Source organism: Apium graveolens, chromosome 7, assembly GCF_009905375.1.
Source record: "Apium graveolens cultivar Ventura chromosome 7, ASM990537v1, whole genome shotgun sequence".
NCBI classification, from domain to species: domain Eukaryota; kingdom Viridiplantae; phylum Streptophyta; class Magnoliopsida; order Apiales; family Apiaceae; genus Apium; species Apium graveolens.
Window position 1 is genome coordinate 30,598,805 of NC_133653.1, and position 10,946 is coordinate 30,609,750.

The 10,946-nt window shown below is 33.6% G+C and overlaps 2 protein-coding genes across 9 annotated transcripts; one reads left to right on the forward strand and one right to left on the reverse strand.

Annotated features, from left to right (window-relative positions):
* The first annotated feature begins 868 nt into the window (after positions 1-868).
* On the forward strand, positions 869-6,039 carry LOC141671848 (LRR receptor-like serine/threonine-protein kinase EFR). 8 transcript variants are annotated; one of them, XM_074478239.1, is made up of 6 exons: positions 869-3,635; positions 3,777-4,398; positions 4,518-4,633; positions 4,816-4,915; positions 5,342-5,485; positions 5,637-6,039. In XM_074478239.1, the coding sequence occupies exons 1-2, from the start codon at positions 977-979 to the stop codon at positions 4,157-4,159; spliced, it is 3,042 nt and encodes a 1,013-aa protein (XP_074334340.1). In that variant the 5' UTR covers positions 869-976; the 3' UTR covers positions 4,160-4,398; positions 4,518-4,633; positions 4,816-4,915; positions 5,342-5,485; positions 5,637-6,039. The 8 variants fall into 8 exon arrangements, with proteins under 8 accessions (XP_074334340.1, XP_074334339.1, XP_074334338.1 ...); XM_074478238.1 differs by having other exon boundaries at positions 3,777-4,243; positions 4,355-4,398; positions 4,518-4,915; XM_074478237.1 differs by having other exon boundaries at positions 3,777-4,633.
* A 223-nt stretch (positions 6,040-6,262) lies between these two features.
* LOC141671850 (pentatricopeptide repeat-containing protein At1g31920) lies at positions 6,263-8,274 on the reverse strand. Its single transcript, XM_074478242.1, has one exon. The coding sequence runs from the start codon at positions 8,103-8,105 to the stop codon at positions 6,285-6,287; it is 1,821 nt and encodes a 606-aa protein (XP_074334343.1). The 5' UTR covers positions 8,106-8,274; the 3' UTR covers positions 6,263-6,284.
* Between the last annotated feature and the right edge of the window lie 2,672 nt (positions 8,275-10,946).

The window sequence follows — 10,946 nt, forward strand, 5'->3', positions numbered from 1 at the left end:
TGGCTATATATATGATTAATAGAGTTTGGCAGAGAATCATCTTATAAAATATATAACATACTTATTATAACACATATAAATATATACTCTATTCATGTATACGTGTCTTATATAGATTTACAAATATTGGGTTACATATGGAAGAAATTTAGGGAGAACTCAGTTAAACCATTATATATATGTATGTTAGTTTTACATAAATTTTTTATTTTTGCATAATATAAAATTACAAATTTTATTTATTAACTTCAAAAAATAAAATTGCACAAAGTTTTTGCTACAAAATTATTGAAAATTAATGAAATAGTTTAAGATGGTTATGTAATAGAATCATAATTATTCAAATTTATTTTACAGTAAAATTAAAATTTTTTAAATTCTAAGAGATGAACTTTTTATAATGCTCAAATATAATTATGATTATATATTAGCATCAAATTTTATATTTTTTAAAATAAAATTTTACAAAATAAGATGAGATTTAATAGTAAAATCAACTGTTTTTTGATACAAAAATTATTAAAAATTAATGAAATAGTTTAAGATGGTTATATAATAAAATCATATTTATTTAAATCTATTTTACAGTAAAATTAAACTTAAAATTATTATATTTTCAAATTTTAAGAGATGAACTTTTTATAATGCTCAAATATAATTATTATTATACATCAAAGTTTATAATTTTTGAAAACCAATTTATAAAATAAAATATATTCTATAATAAAACAAACCATTCTCAGCTGTCCTCCACACATGTGTATGTGTATGTCCTCTGCTAATCTTGACCTCTACCTGCTTGACTTCGCTTGACCTCACCAAGTCTTCGTTTTTTGGAGTTGAGCAAAAAGACACTATGACTAATGTTGATACTTGTTTTCTGACCACAAAAATTCCCCTCAGCCTTAAAGCTACAAGGACTATGTTTTGTTGATTGAATTTCTTGGCCATTTTCTCTTCTTTCATTGGTGCAACCATGTTTCTCCGGTTCATCATTCTCTTTTTTCTTCTGTTATTAGCAACGTCAAATATTTATGTATTTGCATTTTCAAGCAATGACACTGATCATCAAGCTTTACGCTCTTTTAAGGATTCCATAAAAGATGACCCATTGGGTGCACTAGACTCGTGGAATAATTCCATCCATTTCTGTCAGTGGAATGGCGTTACATGCAGTTCCAGGCGGCAAAGGGTGACAGCACTCAACCTCAGCTCACAACAGCTGGGGGGCACATTATCTCCTCATATTGGAAATCTCTCCTTTCTCCGGATGATTAACCTGCCTAAAAATAACTTTCATGGCTCAATACCAAATGAAATCGGACGACTGTTTCGCCTACAATATCTATCTCTGTACTCCAATTCTTTTCAGGGTGTATTTCCTGTCAATTTAAGTCATTGTGTAGATGTTAGAGACATCGATCTGGGTTCCAACAATCTTGAAGGGGAACTACCTAGTGATTTTTCTTCTTGGTATGAGATTGATAGAATTGATCTTTCAACCAATCATTTTACTGGATCAATTCCACCTTCAATAAGGAATCTATCATCACTTAGTTTTCTTTCTCTAAGTCAGAATAATCTACAAGGAAGGATACCTTTTGATGTTTCTCATCTTGCAAAATTAGTGTTTCTTGCTTTGTCACAAAACAGATTGTCCGGTATAGTTCCACGACAGCTTTACAACAATTCAATCCTTACTGTTGTGAGTCTTACCCAAAATGAGCTGGAAGGAACGCTTCCATCAGATTTGGGTTTCACTCTTCCTAAGCTGCAAAGGTTCCATGTTGGTGTAAACAGATTTTCGGGTCCACTTCCACCATCAATAGTTAATGTGTCCAATTTGGTTAAGTTTGATATCTCAGAAAACAATATTATTGGGCCTATACCAAATAATCTGGGCAGCCTTTCTAATATTGAATGGCTAGGTTTGAGTCAGAATCCACTTGGGGAGAATATGCAGCCCAATGACTGGAGGTTCTTCGATTCTTTGGTTAATTGTACCCATATAAAGTATTTGGGCTTAGATGAGATTAGTTTAAGAGGACAGCTCCCGAATTCAATTGTAAATCTCTCCACCGCAATGGAGGAACTGTATATGTACGGAAACCACATATACGGAAGCATACCCAATGAAATTGGAAAACTTGTGAACATGACAGTACTTTCATTCTCTGGCAACTTGTTAACAGGGAGCATTCCAGAATCAATTGGAACGTTATCAAAGTTGGGCGTACTAAGGTTGAGCGGAAACAACATTTCAGGATCAATTCCAACATCCATGGGCAACATTACTCAACTAAATTATCTCTATTTAGATAACAATCTCCTCCAAGGAAGCCTACCAAAACAATTGTTTAACATCTCAAACATAGAGGAATTGTACCTCTATAACAACAAGCTTAGCGGTGTAATACCTGAGGAAATTATGTTTTCTTCCCATTGTCTAGACCTCGATTTATCCCAGAATCTATTCAGCGACCCATTTCCATCCAACATTGGTCTCTTGAAACAATTAGTCAGACTACATGTTTCCTATAACAAACTAAGAGGAGATATACCTGCTACTCTGGGTGGATGTCTAATGTTGGAGGAGCTATATATGGATGGAAACAATTTTCAAGGTAAAATTCCATCCTCTTTCAAAGCTTTGAAAAATCTTGCATTTTTAAATCTTTCAAACAATAATATCTCTGGGAGTATTCCAAGTTTTTTTGATGGGTTCCATTTGATATTCCTCGACCTGTCCTACAACAAGCTTGGAGGACAAGTTTCAAAAACAGGGCTCTTTTCAAACATTAGTGCTTTTTCAATCATTGGAAATTTGGAGCTTTGTGGAGGTATCCAAGCATTGGATTTGCCTGCTTGTCCTGAAAGCCGTAAGAAAAAAGCATTTTCACTCAGAATGATACTCATTCTAGTACTTGTACCTTCTGGTATGTTGTTAGCATGTCTTGCTTTGATTTTCTATAGACGTCGAAATTCCAAGAAGTTGAATGACTTCATTCCGGTTTTAAAGGATAGCCAATATCCCACTTTTTCATACCAAGACCTTGTACTCGCTACAAATGGTTTTTCTCCAAACAATTTGCTCGGCGAAGGAAGATATGGTTCTGTTTATAAAGCAGTTCTCGAATATATGGACGATATAGTTGCTGTGAAGGTACTAAAGGTTGAAGTACGTGGAGCCAACAAGAGTTTTTTGGCAGAGTGTGGAACGTTGAGGAACATTCGTCATCGGAATCTTATCAAGATCATCACAGCATGCTCTAGCATTGATCACAAGGGAAATGACTTCAAGGCACTAGTTTTTGAGTTCATGACTAATGGGAGTTTGGACAGCTGGTTGCATCCAAGTCCTCCTCATCATCAAGGAAATGAAAGAAATCTAACTCTACTTCAAAGACTAAATATTGCCATTGATGTTGCGCTAGGAGTCGATTATTTGCATCATCATAGTCATGCAAGTATCATTCATTCTGACATAAAACCAAGTAATATTCTTCTTGATGAGGACTTCGTTGCTCATATTGGTGATTTTGGTTTGGCGAGGTTTTCTCTTGCAACAAGTGATGTCAATGAAGCACAAATAAGTTCAACTGGCGTACGTGGAACACTTGGATACGTTCCACCGGGTGACTTTTCATACTCGTATTTTATTCAGTACTGCTTTAAATATTGAGTTAATCGACTAATATTAAATTTTCAGAAAGAAAAGTATCATATATGAAGAAGTGTTTTATTTGCCAATTATATAAACCCTTTAGTTTGTGCAGAGTATGGAATATGTGGGGAGATATCTGCTCAAGGAGATGTGTATAGTTATGGAATTCTTCTATTAGAAATGTTTACCGGGAAGCGGCCTACAGAAAGCAGCATATTAATGGACAACGACAAGGATCTTCATGACTATGTGAGGAAGGCACTCCCGCAAAGAGTGATGGACATTGTTGATCCACGGATTATACTAGATCAAGAAGAACATGGCTCGAATATAAATCAATCACATAGCAGGGCTCCCATGGAGGTATGCCTGGCATCAGTATTTGAAGTGGGGATATTATGTTCCGGAGAGACTCCACAAAAACGTATTGACATTAGTGATGCTATTACATTGTTACATGTGGCAAGAGACAAACTTCTGCAGTGCAGTGAGTAATCTGGTTGAGAATGAGTTCCATCTATTGTTTTTATGTTGGATCTGTAAGTTCCATGAGTTGAAACCTTTCTTAGCATATTGGAAGTAAGTGTCCTTTTTATATACACCAAGACATGTTGGTTTATATGATACATATTTCTTTCTACTTTGGTAAATTATGTGCGAGAATATCACCCTTCATTTGCTATATGCTAGGATAATTTACTGCACTAAAGAAGCCAAGGAAAAATATGAATTAGGTGTGTCCTTTTACCTGGGTTTATTAGTGCAGTTTTATGAATGGTAACCAAAGTACATATGGATTTACTTCTAGTTTCTGCATATTTCATTAATTTTTTCACTTAAATATTCCTTTTAGTTGTGGCTGACCGCTGGGATGATTGATTGAAAGAATATGGGGGTGGTATGGAAAAGATAGATGTAATCAGGACAGAGCCCTTAATTTTATTATTCTATGTTTTCTACAAGAGTGGGGTGAGTTCCTGTCTGCATCAGCCTGTCTAAAGTCATTATTGACTTCAACTACAGCTTATTTCGTTGTTATACTTTGATATTCACTATTTGGTAACCGGAGATTGAATAGACGCGACTGTTTAAGGTTCTATTTTATCATCCAATATCTGAATTTACTAATCTGTATTCTGCTCCTTCTCAAGAAAATGTTTTAGTTACCGGAGGTTACTTGATTTTTGAGAGGCGTTTGTATTGTACTTGGTACTTTAAGATTAGCCTGATGATGATCACAACTTGGATTTGGTAAGTATCTAGTTCAACCTTAATGATTTCCGATTTATGTGATCACGTCCGCTGTTTCCGTTGTGACAACCTAGTTTGATTTTTACGTTTTTTTGTCTACTTGGTGTATAAATGTTTCATATGGATTTTTTCACAAAGGAAACTATCTCACCCAAAAACTTTTTCTGCCTGTATTACCTGAACTTTTTTAGCTAATTAATATGTGGCTAAGGTGAAGAATATGTAGTATATGCATTAACACTTGCAATATCTCTTAATGACGGAGAGTTCTGATGAACCTTGCATATTGTTGCTCTGAATTTGAAAGGCTTTTTTGTCTTTCCTGGCCTTGTTTATTTCTGTGGCTTTGTCTTATTTGCTTCATCATCTGGTCATATGAATAATTTATGTTAAAAAAAACATTCACAATCACCTTCTGATCTGCAGAGTGATGCCTGGTAAAATGTTAAAGAGCAAAAGCCTGAAGGGACTGGATCATTTAAAGCCATGACAACTGCAGTAGTTGCTGCATTACTCCATGAACTTGGGGCTGCTACATTATTCCATCTCTGAGCTTCTGCATATATATAAGTACTAATACTGGCATTTCTTGAGTTCATTTGCATCACTAATGCAGCTGCACTGTCCCCCAACTGTTTGACCATCTGTGATATATTAACTCAGATATAGATGGAACCTGAATCATGAACTGAACTTTTGTATGCTACTCTGATGATGGCAGGACCCAAGGAGTTCTGTTTTCCGGATTTCCTCTATTCAGAAGATTTTAAATGATTCGTTTTGACCTTAGGTGATGCAAGCATCACCAATCCCACATGAACTAGAAGCTCACTTATGTTTTGGACATGCTAGTAAGAAAAGCTGTCATGATTTTGCTTTGGAGAAGAGTGATCCACTATATCAGCAAATCTCAAATCAGCTCTTTTCTAAATTCCTCATCAATTAGGTTGTGTTTTCATAACCTGTAAGCATCAGACTGAGGAGAATAGATTGAAAGGAAATTCTATTCGTAATATTAAAAGTAATCACCGCTCATTCTAATTTCAAATTTCAGATACATTAGATTCTTGTTTGTAAATTTTAAGGTTGTAACTTGTAATAAATTTGACAGCTTCTGTTTAAAATTAAGTAGAGTTCAAAAAAATACAATATATTTAAAAATTAACATAAAGAATTAAGCTGTTAAAGTCCTGTTATATATCTCACCAAATTTATATCCCCGATCATAATAATTCAAATAATGTTCACACATTGTTTGGCAAGCCAGTTTGTACTGCGGTTTAATCCAGATATGTTTTTTGAACAAAGAAATCTGTGCTAGAATATATCATATGAACAGAAGATTGCTTAGAATGTAACAACGATTCAGTTACCAGTAATCTCTGCATGAGCAACTTCCATCTTCAAAATGGTGGAAAAAATTCCTATCTCTAACTACAATCTTTCGTTCATAAATTCTGGATATTAACTTGGTGTATGTGTGACAATCGTCACACATTTTTAAGTTTCTTACTATTCTTATAGGAGATCCTTCTGATGTATGTATCAACGCAAAAGCAATTGCTAACTTCTGACTATGTCTACTTAATCTCTCCATTTTCTCCTCTTCATCTACATCAAGCAACACTTGAGACGTGTCTGCAGAATATCCCTCAAATTTTAACTGCCACTCCATCTGGTGCAGCATATCATAGACACCATTACATTGTGGCCAAGTCATGTCTTGTGAAACAAATTTGTACATCTTCTTCTTTACCTCAACACAGCTGAATCCAGGCGTCTGAGTCAATCCAATTTCAGCAATTTTTGTGCGAGTAATAGCTACATCTTTCCATCTCTGAGCTTCTGCGTATATATGTGATAGCACCAAGTAATCACTAGCATTTGTTGGCTTCATTTGCATCAGCTTTTCAGCTGCAATTTCCCCCAACTGGATATTTGAAAAAGTCTTGCAGGCGCCAAGAAGGCTACGCCATACAACATCATTCGGCTCCATAGGCATGTTCTTTATTACCTCGAGAGCTTCATCAAGTCTTCCAGCTCGGCTCAGAAGATCAACCAAGCACCCATAATGTTGAATTGTTGGTTCTATCGTATGCTCATTTTTAATCCTATTAAAAAGCTGTAGGCCTTTCTCAACAAGGCCAGCATGACCACAAGCACTTAAAACACTCACGTAGACAACGTCATCAGGTTCCAGACCTTCTTCAAGCATCTTAGAAAAAACCATTAGAGCTTCTGCACTACATCCATTAGTGGCAAGACCAGAGATCATTACACTGTAGGTCAAATGGTTCTTTTCAACCATACTATTAAACAAATACAACCCTTTTTTGTGATAGCCACATTTTAGATACATGTCTAGTAGCGACGTCTCAACAACAACATTTTGTCCACTCAGATTCCTAATTAAATTTCCATGAGTACATTGTCCCGTATTATAGTCCCCCAACTTGGTACAAGCAGATAACACACTAACCAATATACTCTCCTCGGGTCTCCAACATCCTTCCTTAATCATGTTCCTGAAAATACTAAGACACTCAGCCCACAAGCCATTTCTTGCATGAGCTGCAATAAAAGCACTCCAAGAAGCAACACTTCTTTGCTCCATTTTCTCAAAAACACCACAGCACTCCCTCAATTCCTCACATTTTCCATAAAAATTGATCAAACTATTCTGTATAAACACATCATCTTGATATCCAAACTTAAACACATGCCCGTGAATCTGTACCCCTTTTTTAACATCACGTAATCGCGCACATGCCTTGAGAATAAACGGATATGTAAAATTATCTGGCACAACATCCATATCAAGCATATGATGATATATAAATAAAGCATCATCAAAGTTCATATCTTTAACATAGCCTCTAATCATCATATTAAATTGGAAAGAACCCGGATCATCAATTTGATTAAAGATTGAACATGCATAGTCCATACTACACCAAGATGATTGAACACAAGTTAAAAGAAGATTACTTGAACAGAGGGAGCTGCAAAACAAGCCAAACTTGACTATATGACAATGCACTTGCTTGAGTTCTTTCAAGTTACTGCATTTCTTGGACAATGATACACATTCTTGCTCCTTCAACTTCAAACTGATTGATTCTTGGCTCTGTAAGTGATCTTCATGTTGAATAAGCAAATGAGGTTGATGAAGCACAGATGTCTTCACCATGTTTTCTCGGCTACACCATCATATGCAAATTTAGTATTTTGTTAAATAAGAAAATGGAAAGAGTGATGCACTTGAAGTGTTACAAAGTTTTTGAAGTTAATGAGAAAATAAAAAAGGTTGGATTAGTGAAGATCATAAGAAATATTGTGAGCCAGTAAAAAGATGGGTAGTGTTATGGGACATTTAGATATTGAAGATAGGATAACGTTTTGTACAAGTGAAATTGGACCCAGTAGAGATTGAAGCTATCTCAAAAAGCCCACAAACCTGCTGAGAAATGATATTAGGACAGCCTGATGGGCTCAGAGTAATTGTTGTAGTATTAAACTGCAGTGTGAGAGTGTCACTCTGTAGAAAAACAATACTAGTAGTAAATCTGAAAGAATTTTTCAGTAGCTTGATTTTAAGTTTTAACCTGATGAGAATCGTAAATTTAATTTCAATCATATGTGTTAGCACATTATACCTCTTACAAAAAGTTAAACTTGATTCTATTTTTCATTTATTCACGAGAGTGCTGATAAATCTTAAATTTAGGTCTCGTTTGGTTTACGGTTTCTATTTCTAGGTTTGCAGTTTCTAGAGTTACCTATTAACTTGTACTTGAATATTGGAAGTTTGGAACTAAGTTACACAGTACATCAGAATCACCTTAAAAAAACCTATTTGATTAATTAAGATATATTTTGTTCTAGACAGTATTTGCTGGATACGGTGATTGAGGGACTGATATCTAATTCTATAAACGTTATGTTAAAACTATACAACTGATAAGAAAAAGAGGACGGGGTACATGAAGCTGCTGACCAGAACCATGTGCCAACAACAAACCCACAAACCAAATGGAGCAGCTGACCAGAACCATATTTACAGAGAAAAGTTCTCAATCATCATATATATAGTAAAAAGTAATATAGACCCCAATACGCCCATGGCTATCTCCGTTTTTATATTGACAAATTTTGAGCAGAAGCAAATAATGAAAAAATCTAACTCCATAGATATCGTTATCTTTTATTCTTGGTATTATTTATACATATGGGACCCGGTTGGAATTGAATACTACAAATAATAAATATGGTAGTATGGTCCAGCTCCATAATTGAACTTGTTCTTGCTTCTCTTTCCAGTCTTTATTGTACCTTGCAAATTGCCATAATTCAATCCACGCTGAAACAACCAATTCAACCTGACAAAAAAATGAAGCAATTCAAAATCTGTTTTCCTATAGTGTGCAAATGAGCATATATTAAGCACAAACATTTATAATTTTAATTTATTTTAATTGACTTTCATTTTCTTAATAGTGGTAGACCCCTTTATTCATAATAATTTCATCAATTAAAATGTTCCAAATTTATAAATTTTAGTGATTAACACGTGTCCATATACACACACTAGACAAACCCAATAAATTTTGGGGAAGAGCATTGGCGTTAGAGCAGTCCAATAGTGCCTTGTATTATTGTCCTAAACTTTAATGAGATTTTCTATTGTGTGCCCTAGGGCACGCAATAGTCACTATTCACTAACTTTCATAGAAATAAACTCTTTTTATTGGTGGTTGAATAATAAATGTTAATGACCTCCAGCATTCACATCAATTCTACCAATAAAAAGAGGCTATTTTTATTGGAGTTAGTGACTAATGTGTACCCTTGAACACACATTAGAAACACCGAACTTTAATTTGAAGCATTTTGAATAATCAAGTGTTCCAACAATTTTCCAGTGGTGTCTTAAAATACTACAACATCCATCACATGCCTCATTTTTAAGGCTTGGCATGTCTTATTTCAATATTTTCAATAAAAAATTATTTCCCTCCTTTTTTTAACGCTTATATTCTCTTTCATCTTTTCTATTCCCTCCAAATATAATTCAAATATAATATTACTTTAATAATAAAACACAACTATAAGGCATTGTTGTTGGAGTGCATACATGAGAATATTGTCATAAATTACTAGGACATCATATTTTATAATATTTTTAAAGCATCTCTTAGAATACTCCTTGACTTGCTCTCACCAAATAGAGCACCCTATTCTTGTTTAGATTTATGTATAATCTATCATGAATTTCCGAAAGTAAAAAAAAATGCTTCTTATTTTGTATTCCCTCTGTCATAAAATAAAGTTTTTTACTTTTTATGTATACTTTAACAGGTATAAAAATCATAATTATGCATATTTTTTTCTTAAATCAAAACTTAATATGTATATATTTATTCAGAAAAATAAAATTTAAAAACTATTTTATGAAATTATCTTTTTTATTCACCTTAAAATACGTATAAAAAGTCGTAAGAAATTAAAGGGGCTTGTATCTTGGGACGGAGTAAGTATTTAATTATATTTTTTTATTAAAATAGTTTACTAAACCGCAATTCGCAGCGATAAATATAGAATTAAAATAATCTAGTTTACTAAACCGTTAAAATAAAATATATATATATATAAAGAATTAAAATAATATTATAAATTTGGATTTTCGGCTTCGTGTTGGTTTTCGGATATTCAAAACAAATATAGAATCAATGTATTTATATAAAAGAGAAGATGAATGCATTTTTTCAAATTTTTTCAATTTTTTAACTTTAAAATTAATAAAAATTATAATTAATTTACATTCTTTCTATCCAATTATGCATGCAAACAAATGGTAAGAAGTTGTAAATTTAAATCTAGATTTTACGTGTTGAATTCACATTGACAATAATATTTTTTATTTAATCAGAAGATAATATAGTGGCTCTGCAAAAAAAATGTTGTTGTAAAAATGTAATTTCGAATAAATTGGTTATACAAAGACTTGACGTTGCAATTATATATACTCTAA